The sequence below is a fragment of the Artemia sp. Qi Xiang Cuo genome, chromosome 8 (assembly GCF_049724085.1).
Source record: "Artemia sp. Qi Xiang Cuo chromosome 8, ASM4972408v1, whole genome shotgun sequence".
Classification (NCBI taxonomy): domain Eukaryota; kingdom Metazoa; phylum Arthropoda; class Branchiopoda; order Anostraca; family Artemiidae; genus Artemia; species Artemia sp. Qi Xiang Cuo.
This window is the reverse complement of record NC_142801.1, coordinates 59499179-59523819: the sequence shown is the minus strand read 5'-3', so window position 1 is coordinate 59523819 and position 24641 is coordinate 59499179. Positions and strand designations below refer to the sequence as shown.

Here is a 24641-nt window from a genome sequence, read left to right as displayed (position 1 = left end):
GGAGGAGTCCAGTAAATCTACGGAAAAAATCGACGATCTGGGACGAAATTGCAATATAAATGATTTTTACACCGTTTTGTAGAGGAAAAAATTCTGTGCAACATTCCAAAAGTCCCCAAGAATCCCTTTGGCGGAACAGGGTGAAAAACGGGAGGAAAGGGGAAAATCCAGGGGAAAACTCGAAAATCTACGACCGGTAGTTTTTGCTGTTGAGAATGGCTTTCCTAATGCTCTTGGGTCTTGGGTCCCAGAAGATCGAATATTCGTTTTTTTATTGCTGTGTAATAAGTCGTTCCCCCGTTTCCCCACTTACAGGGGGAAATAAAGATCCTGTACAGTAGTCTACAAGACTTGCTCTCTTGGGTCCCCCAGTGCGAGAATAATGAATATGTTACTTTGATTGCTCTGTCATTAGCCTTTCTCCCCGTTTTCCAGTTACAAGGAAAAAGAGGGGGAAATCCAGATATCCTCTAAAGGGAAAATATAGTCAGACGGCTCTACAGAATTTGGATCGGATTTCCGCTATGTGTGAATGCGCCATAAGTCTAAGTACATACACATGCTGCCACCTAGTAAAAGCTTTAACATAAGCATTGGACACAGTTTACTGATCATAAAGGTAAGACAATTTTGTTTTTATAAATATCAATAAAAAATTCCGGAAGAAAGCGAAGGTGCAAATCAAGAAAAGTGAAGGATTCTGGGAAGAGAGTTCCAAGAACGCAGACAAAGCCAGTAAGGGGTTTTTCCTTTATCTAATTTTGTGGGGACATCAAGCGGCGTGAGGTGACAAAAAATAATGCTTTTGGTAAATAGCACTAAGATTCTTCGTCATTAAGACAATGATTCGCATTTTATCATGATATGGCTAATGGACTAACGCTCGAGCCACATTATAGTCATACTTATGGCTAAACCCAATATTTTTGATATGACTACAACGTCAGACTAGTGACCTAGTTTCTGAAATTTGCGCTAGCTCATCCCTTCAAGGCTTTCTCTACAGCGGCGCTCACACCTGCTTATCTTTTAACCACATATTTAGATGTTCTTCAATTTCGTTTTTGACTAGTCGTAACTGTTATTGTTTGATATAATTTTCGCTACTGCTTGTCTTTTAGCCTCATTTTTCTTTGTTCTTTCCTTTTTTTTGACTTGTTGCAATTTTTTTTTGCAAGTATTCTAACTGCAAATTTCCTTGTTCTTCATTCTTGTTTATCATTATTTCAAATTGGCTTCTTGATCTTGTCTCATTTGATGGTAAAGTTTGTTAATTTTAAGTAATTGTTAATTTACGTTTTTTCTCTAGGTATTATTCAACTGCTGAAAAAACCTTTTGCAAAAAGAATCATTAAACTTAGTGTTTTGTACTTAGCTATGTTTCTTTTGTAATTTTGCCTGCATCATAAACACAAAAAATGACACAACCACTACTTAGGCAAATATGACATAAATATGCTCTTGAAAATGTTCACAAATTTGACAGCAATCACAGGATTTTTTCCCGAAATCAAGGTTCTTAACAAATTTTATCAAGTCGTGACCTATGGAGATTGCAATATTAGGCTTGAAAATCCCAGAATACCAATTTTATGAAAAAAAATATATGGAGCCGTTTTTGAGAAAAAATACATGGCTTTCTCTAAAGCAGCCCTCACACACAGGTCACAAAGTACTTTATGTCAACTTTACGACCGGTTGTACGGTTTAAAGTACATTCCAGCACTGATCTAAAGTGGTCGTTAAGGTCGTAAAGTGAATTCAAACTTTAGTGAAAATTTGGAGCTTTCCTTATAGCTCAGGCTATTTTCAAATGTTTTATGTCGTGAGGCAGAGCAGAAATAGAAGGAAATAATTTGTGGTACTTGGAAAGTGCGACGCACCATGTTTAAGACGCAGGCTGTATAGTTCCTAAATTCTATTTTTACGTGTGAACGGGTGGTAAACATTACGTACAACTTAAGGTACTTTGCTTCCTCCCTTTACGTCCTATGTCTGAATGCCACTTAATTGGTCAAAATTCTTAACTGTGCCTCCTGGCTTGAGGCTGATTAGAGGTGTCGAACTCACAAATCTTATGGAAAGATTCGCTTTGTAGGTTGTTTTCGTATCCGAAACAGGGCATAGGTTAGAGTTTAGCCACAAGTGTGACTACAATGTGTCTCGTGCAAAAAGCTCCTCATTTTCACCTCATAAATTGTTGTTTGCAGTTTTCATATGACACCCTATTCATGGAGGAAGAAGATGAACATTGAAAGCTATGCAGCCTCAGCATCTGTACTGGTGGTGAAAGTGTCGGAATCACAAACAAAGGAGCTCTTCGGATCAACGACGCCAGTGTGGAAGTGGCTGAACAGATAACAGTTGAAGACGGTGAAATGGTACACAGCCAGTGCAGAAAAGACTACTGCCGTCAGACGTCCATAGCTTATCTCGTAAAAAGAAAGAAGAATGACGATTCCAGTGATAATGAAGTTTCTCTAAACAGATCCACTAGATCTAGTCAAAACGTATACGATATGAAGTCAAACTGTGTGTTTTGCAATATGAAGCTAGTCCTTCCGTCAGAGACGGAAAAAGCTAAGAAGGAAGAGTGCAAAAAAGTGACTAAAATTGAAGCGAAAAACTCGATTTTTCAGTGCTGTGATTCTAGAAAAAATGACGATTGGGCTAACGCTGTCTGCGGCAAGCTGAATTTTATAAGCTTGGATTTGCATGCTGCTGATGCAGTGTATCATAAGACATGCTACTTTAACTTCAAAACTCCAAGAGAAATGCTAAACCGGTACTGTAGTGCAACTGATCCGGTGAACGATGGTGGAAGACCACAGGAGAGTACAAATTGAAATCAATTCATTAAAGCTTTAAATTATTTCGAAGAACTCGAAGATAAACAGTTTAAAGTGAAAGATATAGCAGAAACGATGAGGCTTTTTCTTGAACCAGACCAGTCGCCGTACACCACAAAGCATGTAAAACAACTCCTTAATGATACCTACGGCCACCTCATTGTTATAATTGACATAAGCCGACAAATTGGTGTTGTGACTTTCCAAAAAACAGCATATGAGATCATTCGTGATTTTTACATAACTCGACAGGCGAGGGAAGAAGACCAGCTGAACTTCATGATAGAGACAGTGGCCAAAATAAATAAGAATAGCAGTAGGCTAGCGCAGTGTACAGACTTTGACTGTCTGAGCCTGAGCAGTATAGAAAAAAAGGAAAAAGTTGTAAATTTGTTACAGCAAAATTTGAGGCTTCTTCTTTCTCTGCTAATAGCAGGATCGGACAAGGATCTACTGGTAGGTTAAGTCAATTAAGCAATAAAGCAGGCTTGCCATACCCAGTCTGTACTCGCTTATATGGAAGCACAACTTGGAGCCCAGCTATACCACCAATCTGGTTCACGTTTTTTCATCGAACAGCTGAATAGGCTAAGTTTTTCTACTTCTTACTCTAAAATGATTCGATTAGAGCGTTCTCCCGCAGCAACGCATAGTGCAGAATTTCCAAGGATGATTTTTAGAACTTCCTACCAGTTTACTTATGACCATGTTAGTCACAACATTAGCACTCTCGATAGAAGAGTTACTTTCATAGGGATGGACAAGATAGATGCTACAAATCCGAGACTAATCACATTTCCAATAATATTCTCAAGAGTAGCTGTAAGTCTTGATGCACTCCAGCAGGTTGGACAAGTCCCTCTCTTCTTCTACAACAAAAGCCAACAAGAGAACAGTCTTGTGTACAAACCCATCCCGACCATATCCTTCGAGCACAAGATCGTTGGCATTGAATTACTATGGCAGGCAAGCTGGATACATGACACGAAACAGGTCGGATGAAGTGAATTTATGCAAGCAATTCACCAGGGTTCACAAAAAAAAGGCGCTTCTTCGATTGTTTTCCTGCCTATGATCGACTATAGTCCCACCGATCTTTCTTGTGTATACACGACCTTACGTTTTATCTCCGATAAAGCACGCCAGCACGGAATGGTGCCAGTTGTGACTTTCGACTAACCTTTGTCCATGAAAGTGGTGAACATCATCAACTCTGAGTCTGCTGATGGTCATCTCGAGGTAGCAGGTCCTATGATTGTCTTTCTCAGGTGCCTTATAAGCTTTTTTGGAGTAATTGGCTACTTGGTAATAGAAACAGGAAAAAAGGAAGTTCTCGGGTACTTACATGTCGGTAACACCACTATGCATATCCTTAGCGGTAAAGCTGTTTCAAGAGCCATGAGAGCGCACGAGCTTATAGATTCAGAACTGCAGATCACTCTCATTTGCAAATAGCATGGTTTTGACTGCACAGATGACATATGTGCGAGTCATCAAGACTTTGCAGAAGCTTCGGCAATATGTATGGCTCTACTGAATGAGGAAGTAACCCTCGAAGACGCATCCAACGCAGACGTAGTGCGTCGAATCCAAACGCGAATGATGGAGTTTCAAGACACGCTGCAGAAAAACAGGACTGCAAAAATATGGCTTCAGTATTCAGAAATGTTCGGAGTGCTTAAGAAGACCATCAGGGCAGAACGAACCTGAAACTGTGTGCAGTATCTTCAAGCACTCTCTGAGATGCTCCCTTACTTTGCAGCTGCAGGCCACAACCTGTATACGAAGTCGGTGAGAATATTTCTTCAGTAAATGGAAGAGTTGAAAGAAAGTAACCAGAAGCTGTATAAAGACATCATGGATGGGATGTTTGTCATTCGTATAAGCGATAGATTTTGGGCTGGGCTCTCCCGACCTAGTAATTGAGCAAGTACTGATGAGGTCGCTGAAAACAAGCGGGGGACTCACGAGAGGAAATGGGATGAGTGAGACATAAAGGTTGATCTGGACAATGTCAATGCCAGTGCGAGCTGAAATTAATGAGCTTATGCAGTCACTCACCCGCGTTGAGTACGTGTCATCTGACCAGCACCTTTCCGCAAGACCAGCTCGGATAGAAAGAGATAGAAAAGATGTAAAGATTTTAGTAGCTTTTTTTGCGTAGTCCTGTCCATACGACAACTGCACTTAATTGCGCAATATATCGAATGGTATGACAGCAGCAACGGGTGTTAACGCGGATGTAGCAAAGGCGATAGGAAAAGAAATTCTAACGCCGTTGCCGATCGCTACATCTTCAAACGTAAAAGCAAAGCGATTACGATGGCCTTTCAAGGCAACATATCCGAAGCTGATGGTGAAGACATAAAAATTGACACAAGTCTTCTATTCCAACGTCTTGCAGCAGCGGCAACTACAGCCGGAGGGGATATGGAAGAAACACTCAGATTCGAACTCTCAAGCTATCCTACTGCCCTTTTCGAATCGTCAAGCCTGCCGCGACAGCCAGATAAAGCGGAGCTAGCGAAAACCATTTAAAAACTAGCAAAGGCAGAACCTGTGAACGTCCTATCAAAAGAGCCATAAAAATCCGTGATCGATGGTGGATGGCTGCTCCTGTATATTTCATGGAAAACAGGAAACACTTTCGAACAGATTTGCAACAGTTATGTTTCATTCGTGACGCAGAAGTATTCAAATGCTTCCGTCGTCATTGATGGTTACACTTCAGGTCCGTCTACCAAAGACGTCACCTCGGTTAGACGAACGAAAGGTATCCAGTGTCCGACCGTCAATTTCACACTGAGTATGAAGCTGCAAAGGAAGAAGGAGGACTTCTTGCGGAATCCCAACAATAAGCAGAACATTATCCGAGCTATTGGTAAGAAGCTTGTCCAAGCCGGCCTCATTGTCCTTCATGCAGATAGAGATGCGGACGTTCTTATTGCATTAACAGTTGTTAAGGCGGCCAAGGAAAGGGTAACCGTAGTAGTCGGAAACGACACTGATTTATTGATCCTTCTCCTCCATCACCTGCCTCCGGAAGCCAGGGATCTCTACTTCGAAACCAGTACCAAGTCAAAAGCGCTGTCAACTAAATACTGGTACATCAATTTTATCAAAATATCGCTGGGACAGGTTTGTCACTATGTTCTTGTTGGCCATGCTCTTCTTGGTTGCGACACGACGTCCCTTAGATTTGGAATAGGAAAGCAGGCTATCATGCAATTCCCGAAAAGCCATGCCGAATATAGGAATAACTATGAAGTGTTCCTTAATTCGCGCTATACAAAGGAATAAATTCCGTAAGCCGGATAAGATCTGTTGCTGTGTTTCTACAAGGCTATGAAAGGGGAGGGTCTCACCAAAGCTAGGTGCAGGGATTTTTTGGAAAATTGAACAGCTCAAAGACATCAACTTTTGTGAACTCAGACAGACTTCCACTAACTCCATCGGCTGCGAAATTTTATTATTATAGAGCCTTATCAGGTAATGGAATGGCGTAATACTGCGTCAGAACTCGACCCGAAAGACTGGGGTTGGCGATTGCGTGACGGACGCCTCACTCTGATCATGACAGACATGGGACCTACTCCTTCTCATCTGCTAAATGTGATTCATTGCAGCTGCACGCGTTCCAACTGTGACAGTTCACGCTGTAGTTGCCGAAAAAATGGATTGCCTTGCACACTTGCTTGCAAAGACTGCCAAGGGATTGCGTGTTCCAATAAAGATGTTTTTGTTGATAACGATGAAGAAGACGATGTTTAGTGCAAATCTTTGATCTTATCCTTTTTAGTTCAATCAAAACTGTAATTATCTTTTGCTGTGATTACCGAAGTTACCTGATTTGTTTCATTTTTACATTTAGTTTGGTCTTGTGTTTCTGTAATATAATCTAAGTAAATCTGCCCGCGTACTCCAAAAGCCCAATGGATTGTCTGCCCTACGGTGAAAACACTGCAGAAAAGCAAGATACGAATCTAATACCATGTTTTTTGAAATCATCGAGTCAAAAAACCTTGGGGGCAACATTTTGACCAGCCACAACTCTCGTGGATACTGTTTTTCCCCTCCCCTTCCCCTACTAAACGGAGAAATCGAACCAAGTCCAGATATAAAACAATATAACCTTTTTTTGTGTTCTCCGCGCAGAAAAAGAGCAGGCGTGAAATTCAAGCGCACAATAATTCTGCCTTTGAATTTTTACAGTTTTCTCCCTTTTTCCCTCTTTTCCCCTGTTTTTTTTACCATGTTCCGCCCAGGGGATTTATGGGGACTTTGGTATATTGTACAGAATTTTTTTCTCTACAAGATGGTGTAAAAATCTTTTATATTGCAATTTTGTCCCAGAGTTTCGTAGATTTACTGGACTATGAACGCAAAGTACTTTAAGGGAATTCAATACATTTGTGTTCCTATCTCTTCCCTTGTGAATCTTATTAGTATTAAATAAAATAAAAAAAATAAGTTTGTCAACTGAAAGTAAGGAGCAACATTAAAACTTAAAGCGAACAGAAATTATTACTTATATGAGGAGGTTTGCCCCCTAGTCACTATCTGGCTCTTTACGATAAAGTTCGAATTTTGTTCGAATCACAAATCCCTGAATCACAATGGCCGTTTAATTAGAATAGATAGTTTGTTTTTTTTAAGTACTAAAAAAAACTTTAGCGTAAAGAGCTAGGTATTGACTAGGGGGCGAACCCCCTCATATACGTAATAATTTCTGTCCGTTTTAAGTTTTAATGTTGCTCCTTAGTTTCAGTTGAAAACTTTTTTTTTATTTAATTTCTGATCACTTTTTAAATAATCCTGGGAAATCCGGCGCCCCCTTAATAGAAATTTCGCTTCCCCCAAGGAAACATCCTCCATGGAAAGATCTTCCCACGTAAACCCCTCCTCCGAACCCTCCCACCAGAAAAAAAATGTCTCCTGAAAACGTCTGTATACTTCCCAATAACTAATACTATATGTAAACAATGGGCACAGTTTATAACTTGCAGCCCTTCCCCCAGGAACTGTGGGGGACTAAGTCATTCTCAAAGACATATTTATTAGACTTTCGACTATGCTGAACAACATGGCTGTCTCTAAATATTGATATGGTGGTTTTGGGAAAAATATGAGCGTGGAAGGGGACCAAGTTGCCCTCCAATTTTTTTGGTCACTTAAAAAGGGCACTATAATTTTTAATTTCCATTCGAATGAGCCCTCTCACGATATTCTTGGACTGCTGGATCGATACGACCACCCCTGAAAAAAAACCCAAAAAACAAACAAACTAACAAATAAACACGCATCCGCGATCTTTCTTCTGGTAAAAGATTCAAAATTCCACATTTTTGCAGATAGGAGCTTGAAACATCTACAGTAGGTTCTCTTTTATGCTGAATCTGATGGGGGTTTTTCGTTAAGATTCTATCACTTTTAGGGGCTGTCTCCCCCTTTTTTCGAAAATAAGGCAATTTTTTCAGGCTCGTAACTTTTGACAGGTTAGACTAAATTTGATGAAATTTATATAATTCAAATCAGCATGAAAATCCGATTCTTTTGATGCATCTACTGGTATCAAAATTCCGTTTTTTAGAGTTTTGGATACTATTGAGTTGGAGCGCTCCTAACTTACAGTTCGTTACCAAGAACTGTTTGATTAGTTATTGAAGTAGTGGGTATGAAATGTATCTTTAGAACCTAAGCTATTCATCATTAGGATCTCAATTAGGATCTTATCTTTATTTCTTATCTTCTACTGTATATTTCTTAATTACAAATGTAAGTCTTACTTATAATTTAATTTCTTACTTACACCATGCATGCTTACATTAGTTGTCTATGCAATATCTTACTTGGTGTTCCTACCTCTTTAATTGTAAATTATGTGATTTCCCTTCACCGAGGTGGCGGCAATAAAATGTATTTTTAGAGTTCATACTATTCCTCATTAGGACCTCTCTTTGTATTTCTTATTTGCATTTCATTGTGCATGCTTGAATTTCTTATCTATGCAATACCTTGCTTTGTGTTTGAACTGTTTATCATTAGGATCTCTTTTTGAATTTATTTTTTATGGCAAAACTTATAGCACTAGGCTAAAAGTACGGCTTAATGTGTCGCTAGTCAACAATTTACCTAGTTTTTCTTCCTAGAATTGTGTCTACTGCTCTATCTTTTAAAAAATCAACAGGTTGTTTTCCAGGGATAACATCCTTTGGAAGACCATTCCAAGTGGAGATGTTGTCTTATAATACTGTTACTGAAGTACTCAGTTCGGGGTGCCTCCTTTTATTCGTAGTTGGACTGTACCTTGTTTGTATGTCTTTACCGTATTGGTGTAGAAAACATCACTAAAAGGAGCGATAGCTCGTTGTAGGAAGGGTGACGGATTTTCTTGTAGAAAACAGTCATTGGCGGTACGTTAAATTTCTTACTGAGAGGTTTTAAAGTTGCCCGTTTGGTGTTACAACTCGCCCCTGAGGCTCTATTTTAGATCATTTGAAGTAGAGGCAATGGGGTTTTTGAAGCCATTGCAAAATGTGGATATCTCTGTTCAGCAATAGAATTAGTGCACGACTTAAACAGTGTTCAACTAGCGTTCATTCAGTGCGGACGAACAGAAAATTGCATTTTTCTGGATAATAAGAATATAAGAATATTATGAATATTATGAATATCTAATAATTATGAATATTAGAATAATAAGAATATTATCCAGAAAAATGCAATTTTCTGTTCGTCCGCACTGAATGAACGCTAGTTGAACACTGTTTAAGTCGTGCACTAATTCTATTGCTGAACAGAGATATCCACATTTTGCAATGGCTTCAAAAACCCCATTGCCTCTACTTCAAATGATCTAAAATAGAGCCTCAGGGGCGAGTTGTAACACCAAACGGGCAACTTTAAAACCTCTCAGTAAGAAATTTAACGTACCGCCAATGACTGTTTTCTACAAGAAAATCCATTATGAACTTATTTTACTTAGTGAAATGAACGGACTTTTGCCGTGGATATTAGACCAGATATTTCGACAGTGATTTGGAGTTTGATCGCCATGTGATAAATCCAGTTACACAAGTTTCTGTTGCCATGACGGGATTAATATTTGGCCCTGTTCTGAACTTTATTTATCGATCAATGACAGAGGGTGCGAAGATTGAGTTAATTGTTGGTAAAACAATAAGCTTCTTTAGTAAAGATGGCATAATTAGAGCGAAAGAAATGTTGCACGATAAGTTCGAGTTTACAAGCAGGTTCGTTAGAAATGGGAAATGCGAAGACAGTGTTACAGAAATTTGTAAATGGTTACGCGCTCGGGATCAAGAAAAGAAGCCAATGTCAAAATTTGTAATTGAGAATCCTTGCTCTGTTCCCACTTTAGGTGACGCAGTAGTGGCTACTCCGGCTGTGAAAATAAACGAGCTAAGCCGGAAAATTGATTGTTTATTGGAATCAAACAGTAACAAATCTATTTCTTGGCCCTCGAAATTCAATGCATCGGGATCCGAGGCTCCATCTTATGCAGTTGTACTCAAGGACTTACCTGGATCACTCAACATTCCTCGTGCTCGTAAGTTCTTTGTCGATTCAGTTTGTTCAAATTCTTCTCAAATCAGTGAACTACGTAAGAGTAAAGACGACTTGAAACTTATAGTTAAGCCTAGAGATACTGCTGAAGCTATCGTTGACCACATAAAAGGCAAGCAACCCGCAATAAGTGCGTCACTAAGGGCTCCAAACTTTATTGGGGTATTGAAGAGAATTCCCGTCGAAATTGAGGAAGAAGATGTGTTGCAGCTTATTCCCAGAGCTTGCAAAGCAGTTAGGATCGGAAGATCACGCTCTTACAAAGTTTACTTCGATACCCGCGCTGACTTGGACTCTTTCCTCAAACACGGAGCCAAAATTGATTACGAAGTACTTCCTGTTGATGAATATAAGTTTTTGCCAAGAAGATGCTTCTCTTGTCACGCCGAAGGCTATCTTGCGGCCAATTGAAGCTGACCACGCGTTCAGCAAATCCAATCCATGCACTGGTTCTATGTTTTGTGTAGTATGTAAGAAAAACGGTCACACATGCTACAGCGCAAATTTTCCAGTTGCTAAACAGAAGCCGACCTCTGCTAGGCCATGACCGAACAACCCCCGACATCACATAGTCTGATATCTTTGAATATCAATGGGAACTTTATAAACCGACGACTTTCGTCCGTGATTTTCTTCGTGAGTGCGACATAATATGCCTGCAAGAGCATTTTACTATGGAGCAGGGCATAAACGTTTTGAATCTTTCACCTTTTCATGATGTATATTCTGTTTCTGCGAAGCAAACAAAAGATTGTGGTGGTTCTTCAGGTGGTTTAGTAATGTACGTTCGATCAAACCTAAGCTCTGACCTTTTGGATTCGGAGGATTACTACCTTGCTATTTGAGTAAACAACGTGGCTATAGTTAATGTCCATCTTCCCAATGACTACCGGGACGACATATTGGAACGTCGCTTTGGAATTAGTGTGTCTAAACCTTCTAAATGCCTGGAAAAGGCTTGTAAAGGAAAGCTTCATTGTATTATAGTAGGTGACTTCAACTGCAACCTGGAGTTTACGACTACGCGGTGTCAAGTCGCATAAATGTTTTACTCGGTATTATGAGTGATGATCTCTGCGTCAGAGCCAAAAGTGAAAAATACATACACATTCATAACTCTGGAAGTACGTTCAACTTGGACCATGTTGTAGCAAGCCAATCTATTAATATTCCTTCTGTGCTTGTTATGGAAAATAGCTTTACGTCTGACCATCTCCCACGCAAGTTTAGAGCATATTTCTCGCAGGCTCAGTTACCATAAGATACGGACAGCGCCGAGTCGCGTAAAAGGTGGAATAATTTACCGAATTGGTCTAGGGCTAATGTTCAAAAATTTAATGAGTTATGTGATGTAATCCTGGACAAAACCCATGTGCCCTATGATCTACTTTGTAAGTCTGCTCGTACAGATTTAGTTGATACGCGAGTGAAGCTAAATGTATACTGTGCCGAATTGATCCATTCTTTCGTGTTGACGAATTTGCGGCTGTTCCTATTAAGCGTATTAAAAGTGGGACGGAAATTATCGGGTGGTCAAAGCACTTTGTGAAGCATGTGAGAATGCAAAATTTTGGTTGAAAATTTAGAGAGACTCTCTGTGGCTCTCTTAGGTTTGGTATTGTAAATAAGAAAAGATTGCAAACTAAAAGACGGTTCGCGAATGAGCTTGTCAAGCTTAAGAGCTCAATTCAGTCAGTTTATTGCCATAAAGCTCTTAATAATCCAAATGAGCTTTGAAAAATTGTGCTAAAACCACAGAGTAATCGCTTTAATAATATACCGGATTTTGACATCCCTGAATCAACTTGGGTCGAATATTATTAGAGCGTGTTCTCTGTCCCTGAAAAGTGCCTTGCGGACTATTATAAGTGTGAGTTAGAATTTTTCTTAGCTAGTTCATCTGATTCTGATGTTGTGGTTTCTCTAGAGTGTGTAATGAAGGCTATTAATCGCCTTAAGGAAAAGAAATCCAGGGGTTCAGATAACATTTCCGCGTTCCATGTCAAAATATGTAGTCAATTATTCCTTCATCATATTACACTGTTATTTCAAATTATGTTCGTCACCGGAATATTTCCGTCGTCTTTTTGCATTGGGGCTTTAGCTCCGATCCCTAAGAAAGGTAAACCTCATCGGGAATATTTGTCTTTTCAGCTGATCATGGTTTCGACAACTTTGTGTAAAATATTTCAGCTTTTGATAATTAATGAGGTCCGAAGTAAATGTTATAGCCCGGACTCACAGTTTGGATTCCAGCCGCGTCTGGGTTGTTGCCATGCGTTGTCTGCCGTAGCATCTATTCTCGTTGATTCCGGGAAAACTGGAGAAAGTTTGGCTCTCTCGGCGTACGATGTTCAACATGCCTTCGATCCTTTGATTCATGATGAGTTGATAGTGGATATGGGAAAGCGTGGTGTAAAAAAAGGATTCCTTCTTCCTTTAAAAGATATGTATTTAAATCTGAAAGCCGAACTTAAGCTCTTGCATCAGTCCCCGGATCTTAAAATAAAAAATAATTCTGTTGTCAAGGTTAAAAAAGAGGCTCGATAAGGGGCAATAACTTCACCAACTGCTTTTAATAATACAATAATCCGAGGGCAAGAGAGATGTAAAACAATATGTGTCCTGCGATGTATCAATGTTTCGTTAATATCATACGCGGATGATATATTTAACTCGAGTCGCACTGTTTTGGGTATAGAGGAAAACTTTAACACCCTCCAGAATGATTATAAGCAGCTCGGGTTAGAGTTTAACGCAGAAAAGTCAGAAATCCTGCTTTTTAATTGGAAATCAGTCTTCGATGGTTTTACTATTGCTCTTGGAAATACAAATGTTAAGCCAGTCCTGTTCATTATTTACCTTGGCCTTCCTATTGGTTCAACTCTAAAAACAACCAGCCGATTGCTTATCTGGCATCTACAGAAGTGAATTGGTTTTGTATATAGTAAAATTGTTTCAAATAAGCTGAGGGTGGTTGTCATCCTCTAAGACCTAATTTCCAGTTTGGGGAAACGGTGGGCGCGAGAGGGGCGTTAGTCGCTCTCCAATCACTTTCAACTATTAAAAATGGCACTAGCCCTTTCAATTTCCAATCAAATGAGCGTTTTTGAAGTTTCTACGACAACACTTTCAATAAAAACCTTATATGCCTCCCGGCCATAATTTACAACCCTTGCCCTGGGGGGGGGGGGTCTTCATTCTCAAAGACCTAGTTTCCAGAACTTTCTACTACGTTGAATAAAATGGTTATCTTAAAATTTTGATTGGATGTGTTTGGAAGAATGGTGGGCGTGAGAGGGGGGTTAGTCACCCTCCAATCACTTTCAACTATTACAAAGGGCACTATCCCTGTTAATTTCCAATTGAATGAGGCCCTTTTTAAGTTTTACGACAACTCTTTCTGTAAAAACCTTATATGCCCCCAGGGTATAACTTGCAACCTTTGCCCTGGGCCTCTGGGTGGTTTGTCATCCTTAAATACATAGTTTCCAGAACTTTCAACTACGTTAAACGAAATGGCTATCTCTAAACTTTGATTGAATGTTTTTGTGGAAATGTTGGGTGTGAGGGGGGGGGGGTAATTACTATCCACTCACTTTCGACTATTAAAAAGGGCAATTTCAATTTCCAATCAAATGAACCCTTTTTGAAACAACTTTCTATATAAACCTTATATGCCCCCAAGCCATAACTTACAACCCTTGCAGTGAGCGCTTTGAGGGGGTTATCATCCTTAAAGACCTCATTTCCAGAACTTCCAACTACGTTGAACAAAATGGATATCTAAAAATTTTGATTGGATGTGTCTGGGAAAATGGTGGGCGTGAGAGGGGCGTTAGTCGCTCTCCAGTCACTTTCAACTATTAAAAAAGGCCCTAGTCCTTTCAATTTTCAATTGAATGAGCCCTTTTGAAGTTTCTACGACAATGCTTTCAGTAAAAACCTTATATGCTCCCAGGCCATAACTTACAACCCTTGCCCTGAGGGCTGTGGGAGGGAGCGGTTGTCATCCTTAAGGACCTATTTTCCAAAACTTTCAACTACATTGAATAAAATAGCTATCTAAAAGTTTTGATTGGATGTGTTTGAGGAAAAGGTGGGCGTGAGAGGGGGGTTACTAGCCCTCAAATCACATTCGACTTTTAAAAAGGGCACTAGCCCTTTGAATTTTCAATCGATTGAGCCCTTCTTCAAGTTTCTACGACAAATATTTCAAAATAAACCTTATATGCCCCCAGCGCATAACTTATAACCCTTGCCCTGAAGACTGTGGGGGGAGTGTCCTGCTCAAAGGTATAATTTCCTGAACTTTAAACTGTGTGGAACAAAATGGATGTCTCAAAAGTTTGATTGGGTGTGTTTGGGGAAATGGTGGGTGTGTAAGGGGTGTTTGTTGCCATCTAATCACTTTCGACTGTTAAAAAGGGCATTAGCCATTTCAATTTCCAATCGAATGAGCCCTTTTTGAAGTTTCTACGGCTACGCGTTCTATGAAAACCTTATATGCCCCCAGGGCATAACTTACAACCCTTGTCCTGAGGGTTGTGGGGGGGGGGGGGGGGGGTTGTCATCCTCAAAGACCTAATTTCCAGAATTTTCAACTACGTATAATAAAATGGCTATCTCAAAATTTTATTGGATGTGTTTGGGGAAAAGGTGGGCGTGATAGGGATTAGTTGCCCTCCAATCGCTTGCGACTCTTAAAAAGGGCACTAGCCCTTTGAATTTACAATCGAATGAGCCTTTTTTGAAGTTTCTACGACAATGTCTTCTATAAAAACCTTATATGCCCCCAGGGCATAACTTGAAACCCTTGCTCTGAGGGTTTTGGGGTAGTGACCTCCTCAAAAACATATTTTGTATCTGGAAATCAACTACGCTGAACAAAACGGCTATCTCAAAATTTTGATTTGATGTGTTTCGGGAAATGGTGAGCGTGGAAGGATTGTTAGTTGCCTTCCGATCCCTTTCGACTATTAAAAAGGGCACAAGCCACTCCAATTTCCAATTGATTGAGCCCTTTTCGAAGTTTCTACGACAACTTCTTCGATACGAAGTGCCCTGGTCTAAAGGAGAAAATTAAAAATAATACAATGTGCCAACATCTTTCTTATATGCCCCAGGGCATAACTTAAAACCCTTGCCTTGAGGGCTGTGGGGGACTGTCCTCCTCAAATACATAATTTCTATCTGGAAATCAACTATGCTGAACAAAATGGCTATCTCAAATTTTTGATTGGATGTGTTTGGGAGAATGATGGGCGTGGGGGGGGGGGGGGGCCTAGTTGCCCTCCAATCACTTTTGACTATTAAAAAGGGCACTAGCCACTCCAATTTCCAATCGAATGAGCCCTATTCGAAGTTTCTATGACAACTCCTTCGACACGAAGTGCCCTGGTCTAAGACCACGAAACAAAAAATAATACATTGTGCCCACATCACTCTTTACTGAAGTTTATGAAGGTTTTTACGACAACACGTTCTATAAAAACCTTATATGCCTCCAGGGCATAACTTACAACCCTTGCCCTTAGGGCTGTGGGGGAGTGTCCTCCTCCAAAACATAATTTCTATCTGTAAATCAACTACGCTGAACAAAATGGCTATCTAAACATTTTGATTGGATGTGTTTGGGGAAAAGATAGGCCTGAGAGGGGGGTTAGTTGTGCTCAAATCACTTTCGACTATTAAAAAGGGCACTGGACCTTTGAATTTCCAATTGAATGAGCCCTTTTTCAAGTTTCTGTGACAAAGATTTCAAAAAACTTATATGCCCTCAGGGTATAACTTATAACCCTTGCCCTGAAGACTCTGGGGGAGTGTCATGCTCAAAGGTATAATTTCCTTAACTTTAAACTGCGTCGAACAAAGTGAATATCTCAAAATGTTGATTGTATGTATGTGGGTAAATGATGGGTGTAGAAAGGGTGTTAGTCGCGTTCCAATCATTTTTGACTAATAAAAAGGGTACTAGCCATTTCAATTTCCAATCAAATGAGCCCTTTTTGAAGTTTCTACGACAACGCGTTCTGTAAAAACCTTATATACCCCCAGGGCATAACTTTCAACCCTTGCCCCGAGGGCTGTGGGGGAGTGTTCTCCTCAAAAACATAATTTCTATCTGGAAATCAACTACACTGAACAAAATGGCTATCTAAAAATTTTGATTGGATGTGTTTGGGGAAAAGGTGGGCGTGAGAGGGGGGTTAGTTGCCCTCAAATTGCTTTCGAATATTAAAAAGGGCACTAGATCTTTGAATTTCCAATCGAATGAGCCCTTTTTCAAATTTCTACGACAAAGATTTCATTAAAAACTTATATACCCCAAGGGCATAACTTAAAACCCTTGCCCTGAAGACTGTGGGAGAGTTGCCTGCTTAAAGGTATAATTTCCTGAACTTTCACCTGCGTGAAATAAAATGGTTATCTCAAAATTTTGATTGGATGTGTTTGGGGAAATGCTGAGCGCGGAAGGGGTGTTAGTTGCCTTCCAATCACTTTCGACTATTAAAAAGGGCCAATTGAAGCTGACCACGCGTTCAGCAAATCCAATCCATGCACTGGTTCTATGTTTTGTGTAGTATGTAAGAAAAACGGTCACACATGCTACAGCGCAAATTTTCCAGTTGCTAAACAGAAGCCGACCTCTGCTAGGCCATGACCGAACAACCCCCGACATCACATAGTCTGATATCTTTGAATATCAATGGGAACTTTATAAACCGACGACTTTCGTACGTGATTTTCTTCGTGAGTGCGACATAATAAGCCTGCAAGAGCATTTTACTATGGAGCAGGGCATAAACGTTTTGAATCTTTCACCTTTTCATAATGTATATTCTGTTTCTGCGAAGCACACAAAATATTGTGGTCGTCCTTCAGGTGGTTTAGTAGTGTACGTTCGATCAAACCTAAGCTCTGACCTTTTGGATTCGGAGGATTACTACCTTGCTATTTGAGTAATGGGGAAATGTTTTTGGGGATTTGGGATGTGTTTGGGGAAATGGTGGGCGCGGAAGTGGTGTTAGTTGCCTTTCAATCACTTTCGAATATTAAAAAGGGCACTAGCCATTTCAATTTCCAATCGAATGAGCCCTTTTTGAAGTTTCTACGATAATGCGTTCTATAAAAACCTTATATGCCCCCAGGGCATAACTTACAACCCTTGCCCTGAGGGCTGTGGGGGAGTGTCCTCCTCAAAAACATAATTTCTATCTGGTAATCAACTACGCTGAACAAAATTGCTATATCAGAATTTCGATTGTATGTGTTTCGGGATATGGTGGCGTGGAAGGGGTGTTAGTTGCCATCTAATCATTTCTGACTACTAAAAAGGACACAAGCCACTTCAATTTCCAATTGAATGAGCCCTTTTTGGAGTTTCTACGACAACTTCTTCGATACGAAGTGCCCTGGTCTAAAGGAAAAAAAATAATAAATAATACATTGTGCCAACACCGTTTTTGCATACCCCCCGAGCATAACTTAAAACCCTTGACCTGAAAGTTGTGGGGGAGTTTCCTCCTCAACAATGCATTTTCTATCTGGAAATCAACTACGCTGAACAAAATGGGTATCTCAAAATTTTGATTGTATGTGTTTGGGGAATGATCGGCGGGGGGGGGGGGGCTAGTTGCCCTCCAATCACTTTCGACTATTAAAAAGGGCACTAGCCACTCCAATTTCCAACCGAATGTGCCCTTTTCGAAGTTTCTACGACAACTCCTTCGATGCGAAGTGCCCCGGTATGGAAAAAAAATCAATACATTTTGCCAACATCGTTCTTTACTTAGGCAGCGCGATTGCGCTGCCTATGATTATAATATAGCAGACCCAACTTCAGCCATCCTTAATCAGATCTCAAAGTTCAATAATAATTTTAAAAGCCATCCGTGGTTTGAAATCCTCCGCCAGTAGAACTCGGTGTGTTTTTGTTTTTTTCTATGGTTTAACCAGTCTTTTCTTGCTAGTGAGTATTACATTGTGTCTAAATGTTGTATTTTTATGTATTTTGTATTTGTCTTGTTTATCTTTTTCTTGTATTTTTATTTACTCCGTCTCTTTTGTTTGATTTTGACGGGTAATAAAATATCATTATTAATGTTATTAGAAGGATAATCAAGCTGGATGGTAACTTTTTCTTATGACGAAGAATCATACGGAGCTTTTTTGCGCTGGAGGACCGAACCCTATCAGGTTTTGCCTCCTAAGAGACGTCTATGTAGAGGTCAAGTCCCAAGAGAGGATTTCCTCCTCTCGAGATCATCTAAAGGATCTTGACGCAAGACCTTCAGTCAATAGATTAGTAGCTCTTTGGTCTTCGATGCACGGGTATTGACCGTCCGAGCATCGGGACATTTTTCTATCTCCAGAAGATCCGGATTGTAGGTATAGGAAAGTTTGTACATGGTCATTCTGTTGTTAACAGTTGCATGGACTGCGATATTGTCAGCTAAATGGTGTCAAAGGCTTATGAAATTATTTCCTATGTCATTAGCATATAACAGAAAAAGCGTGGGTCCAAGGATGCTCCTCTGAGGAATCCCAGCCTTTACTAGACATCCTCTTGATATAAACCCTCCGAGAACTAGACGGAGATTATGATTTCTTATAAAACTCTCCTAAACCACAAATAGACGATCGGAAATTCCATATACTTCGAGTTTTTTCAACATGCCCTTAGGTCAGAAATTCAACCTACTCCTGATTCTGGATGTTCAGGCAGTCAAGTTTCGAGCCTTTTCGATAGAAACCATAATGCTTATCGCTAATGTAGGTATTTGGGTCGAGGAATATGTAGAAGGATTTGAAATACCCTTAAAGACCTTACCAATGCTAGAAAGGAGGCTGGCCCGTTGAGCCAATATGGGTGGAGTTGCTTTCTGGCTCGAGAAAAGGGTGACATTGGCGGTCTTCCAAACCTTTCGAAAGGAACTAGAGCGAAAGCAGAGCCTGGAGAGTGATGAAAAGGGTCAGCTATTTCGGTACCTCAGTGCTTGAGGACTGAATTTGGTATGTCTGGGATGGGGGTCATTGGCATGACTCTGTAAGCTCAGCCAGAGTCGACCCAGCTCTAAATGGGTACCTGGAGAAATCTGGGGCAGGTAAACAGAAGGGTTTCCGAAAGCACAGGGTTGTTGGCCTCCAACCCCCCCCCCCCCCATTTCACTTCCTGGCTGAAGGGCCAAGAAACAGAGATCAGCACCGCCAATTGGGACTATAAAATCCAATGCCATATTCTTTTTTCATATATGAACCAGGTGATTTGGCTACTTTAAGACACTGTAGATCCCGCTGAACTTTCGGAACAAAGTGTCTGACGCGGTCTGGTATCTATGCGATGAGTGGCCATCTAGTCCCTCTAATCAGGAGCTATCTAGCCGTCGTCACTAAGACTTGAGAACTGAGCAAAGACTCTAGCAAGAACTTCAGTCTTTGCTTGAGCATCTTGAATCATAGTCTCGTTAGTGTGAAGAGATGTTCCTTTTGACAGTGGTATCGCCTTTTAATTATTTTTCACCAACTTCGTGCTGAAGCATTTTGGAGTTTAGTGACAAAAATCTTCTAGTTCTTCTATATATCATGGGTGAATCACGCGGACCGCGTCAATACTTGCTTTCACGAATCGTACTCGATCGTCGTCGTTCTGTGACAGAAACCAGGGTTTGTTTTCCTTCTGCTTTTCTGTGATAGCCTTCTTCCACTTTGTGTCGAATCAGAGTTTGTTTTCGCTTAATATCTGCATCCTGTATCCTTGGATTGTGTATGATTTTCTAAGGAATCTGATATGACCGTTGATGTGCTCTCAGGGCCTTGTCAGGATCTTTCTTGAAGAAAAACTTTCAATTCTGGACAGCGAGCACACTCCAAAGACTTTTAATCTAACTGAAATTACGTTTGTGTTAAATCTATCTAAATAAGTTCTGTCACAAATTTTGAGCTTGGGATATTCAAGAAATTATGGTCTTCACTAGGGTCATTCTTAGTGTGTTACTCATTGTATTTCTAATATTTACCATAAATGAAATAAAATTTGTATAAATCTTTTCAGTCACGATTTTTTTTTTAGTTGAGGTTTTTATTTGAAAAATTATCATGAGCAAGGGCATTATTTTCAGCTGCCATTTAAATATGATCATAGATAGAAAGGAGGGGGCCTTGATTGGTGATTGAGAGGGTTAAATAAATGGACTAAGAAATAATTGGGTTAAATAAGGGGATTAAACAAGGTTAAATAATAAATAAGTTTAAATAAGTTTAAAAAAATAATGAAGTTTAGAATTTAATTTTAAATGCTTTACATAGCTCCCAATATGTATCCATAGGTATTTAACACGACGGTTCGTTTTTCAAACCCCTTCCCGTGTTTCAACTTTTTGTTAGACGAGTAGTTTTATTTCAGGGTCTGCTACATTTTGCATAAACATTTTACTGCTTTATTCAGGGTCTGTTACTTTTTACACTTTATGGTAGGTAATTGTCAGGATCAGGCAAAAATGAAATGAAAATAAAAAGAAATGCTGGAGAATGAAAAAATGAAAATGTAAAATATAAACAGCCACGCAATTTTAATTTTAGAAAAATATTAGGGAAAGGGATGCCTCTTTCATTTTAACTACAATATTTAAGATTAGACACCTCATGTGCCTCATTTAACTCGTCAAACTCATTTACACTTTAACACGAACGTACCCCCTCGTCATTATTTAATATCGTGGAATAACCTGCCAAGAGGATACGAATAAGGCCATAGGATTATATAGCTCCATATAAGAGAGTGTACCATTTAGTAAAAGGATGCGTAGACCATCAACAAAGTAATAACTAAGTATTATTCTGCCACACGGCAGTCTGCATAACGCTGAACGTATAAATGAATAAATAATAATAAAAAATACCACGTTTTATCGATCAGACCACATCAGAGATGCCACTGGCCTACTTTCATGCTTTGAATAGAATTTGGCTAAGTATGTTGAAGAAGGGCTGATGCATCGTGAAAGATGTATCTCTTTATAAATATTTTCGTGAAGATTAATATATAAGTACGATTTTACTTTTTAATTTATTTGTGTTTTTTTTCCTAGGGCCCGATGGCTTTTTTTGGAAATATATACATACATACTTAAATATATTCTTTTCTTAAAAAAAATCAAAAAATCTAGGTCTATGGTGTGACAACAAACTTCTGTGGAAAGACATCTCTTGTTGTACACGAGACCGCATAGATACCCATGGCCTGTACAAATTTAACATTTTTAGCCCAATTTTGTTTTCGAGTTTCGTAAAATTAAAATCGTCGATTTGTATTAAGTTTAGGTCAGCGTAATTAATTGCTTATAAACTTCACTTAGGTTTTCACGATTGTGATCTTGGATTATCTTTATTGGAAATTCAGGTTGTTGAATTGAATGTCAGAAGACTTTCTCCTGAATTTTTTTTTCTCTTTTTTAGATTTGCTCAAATGAACCGGCAAGTTTTGGATCTAATTTTACCAAAAGCCTCCAGTAGTGTCCCTTTTTGGCCTAAATATGAAGCTGACCACGTGTCCCAGGAATTAAGATCCATGTTTGGTTTAAATCCTCATTTTTCGATGGCATCCTAGCAAGAGCTTTTTTGCTAAAGTATCAGTTTTGTTTCAAGTTCGTTGTTTTTGTTTATGGGGATTACTACTAGTATTCAAAATAGTATCCGTAATGTAATTGTTAACTTGTTAACATTTATGTCGTAGTAAAATGATCAAACCAGTAATTTGATTAAGAACATTGGGCTTTAATCGAAATATCTGAGAATGGGAAAGACCTAACTTAGGGATAACCTGACTAGGGCTAACCCCCTCCAGAGGGATTTAATGTAAAAATTGAAAAAAAATGCTTTTAATTATGTCATCATCCACTGGTTTTTATCAAAATCAGATAAATTATAAAATAACATAACTTTTGTGTAATCATGATAAAGCTAATTTAACCCAAAATTGAGGTGTAAGATGTGAAAATTAAGTAATGTCAGTCAGTCATTTACCGTCCCTCGGCTTTGATTAAATTCTGGTGAATGACAAAATAACCTAACCTGACCCCAAGTCGAGATGTAAGATATACTAATCGAGTAACGTCAGTTAATTGTTTCCTCATTCATCAGTTTTGCTAAAAAATTCGGCGAATGACCAAAAAACTTACCTTGTGCTAGCCTAACGCAAAATCAAGATATAAGGTGTAAAAAATCGAGTAATGTCAGTTATTTTTTTTTATTGTCTATCTGTTTCAATCAAATCTGGTGAATGACAAAGTAACCTAACGCAAACCTAACGCAAAGTTGAGCTAACCTAACGCAAAATCAAGATGTAAAGTTTAAAAAACGAGTAATGTCAGTTAATCATTTCATCATCCACCGGTATTCATCAAAATCCCGTAAATGACAAGAAACCCAGATTGTGCTAACCTGGCGCAAAGCCGAGATGTAAGATATAAAAATCGATTAATGCCAGCTGTTTATTTGGTCATCCACCAGTTTTGATCAAAATCTGGTCAATGACAAAAATAACCTAATTTGAGATAATCTGGCAGAAATTTTTGAACTTTCTGACCAAGGATTTTTGGTCAAAATCCTGTGAATGATAAAACAACCCACCTTAAGCTAACACAACGCAAAATCGAGATGTAAGAAGTAAAATGAGTAATGTCAGTTAATCATTTCGTTTTCCACCGGTTTTGATCCAAATGCTGGGAATAAAAAAAAAACTAACTTAAGGAAAACCTAGCTTAGCCTAATCCGAAATTGTGATGTAAGACATGCAAATCGAGCGATGTCAGTTAATTATTTAGCCGTCCACCGGTTTGGTCAAAATCGAGTGAATGACAAAATAACCTGACCTACGGTTAACCTAGTTTAAGCCACATAAAAATTAGGGTATACGCTGTAATAATCGAGCAGTTACATGTAGTCAGGTTTATGTACCAGGCTGTGATAAAAACACGGTGGATAAAACACACACACCTTTACTCTATGAGATAGATACTGATCTCAAGTCTGATAAATACTGGGTATTTTCAATACTGAATCACTTAAACTCAATGCTGGTTCGCTGCTGATACTGTTATAGTTCAAGCAGAGTCGTTCAAAGGTGGCGGGGGGGGGGGGGAAGAAAAGTCAGCTGCCCTGATTGCCACAGCTGGGGAGGGGGGGGGGAGTGCTCACTTGATCAAAATTTTCACTTTGATTCGGCTTTTTTTTGTTTATATTTAAGTCAGAAGAGGGCGCTGTAATTGATCTTCCCTCGGGCGTCAACAACCCTATAAGGGTTCGGAATTTAAGTTAATACTGACCCAAGTCTTCCAAAATATAGATTTGGGTCTTAGTTTAAGTAGTATCAGTTACAATATCAGTTTTTTAAGTGCTCCTTCTGCCTTTGGGGAATAACTCCAAATTGTTGAAACAAAATTCGGTGGGACTATTTTGAATATTCCCTGGGTTTGTAATTATTTCACTACAAAATCAAATTATTGTTCTACACTCAAAAGTTTAGTTACATTTTAATTCATGTTAAGTTTTAACACAAATTTTGTTAGTATGTTTTGGGTTAATGTCTTTCTTAATTTAGAATCTACTGAATAGTGAGATGTTTCTTTTATTGTTAAATATTTTTATGTTACAAGTCTATTTAAGTACCATAGTATGGAACCAATAACTAATGTATGTCATCTTTTATCATTCTTGTGGAGGTTTTTATGATATAGTTGTATTTGGTCAGACTTGTGAGTGTTTATAGAAGAAAAGATCACAAGATTCCATGTTTCTAGAATGTTTATCATAAAACTACTTTGCAGGTTAGATGGGTGGTTTGAAACTTCAATGCCAACTAATCATTTGTACCAACATTTAAGCTAGCGCAGGGGGGCTCGATCCGCTAGCAGATTGTGTTTTTAGGATCGGCTGGGAAATTGTAGAACTTCGTCTAGAGTGTTCAGAGAATGAACATTTCACTCAATGAAAAATCGAATCAAAATATTGAAGGATTATAATGATTTTCTTTGAAATGATTTTCATAAATTTCTTTGAAACCTGGATAGGATTTGTTAAACTGTCATTCCAACTGACTAGTTTTTATAGTTTAGAGCAGTGGTTCCCAACCTGTTTTGGTGTATGCTGCACCTGGGCATTTCTGAAATTTTCATGCCCCCCTCGTGAGATTTAAATTTTATTGTT

At 39.1% G+C, this 24641-nt stretch overlaps 1 protein-coding gene across 1 annotated transcript in view; it reads left to right on the top strand.

Annotated features, from left to right (window-relative positions):
- LOC148949643 (transmembrane protein 135-like) overlaps positions 1 to 23576 on the top strand; it is a 112614-nt gene extending 89038 nt beyond the window's left edge. Inside the window, exon 9 of the mRNA XM_089093637.1 lies at positions 21894 to 23576. Coding sequence (XP_088949763.1) covers positions 21894 to 22044 — 151 coding nt within the window. The 3' untranslated portion in view covers positions 22045 to 23576. The remainder of the gene's footprint in view (positions 1 to 21893) is intronic.
- The last annotated feature ends 1065 nt before the right edge of the window (positions 23577 to 24641 follow it).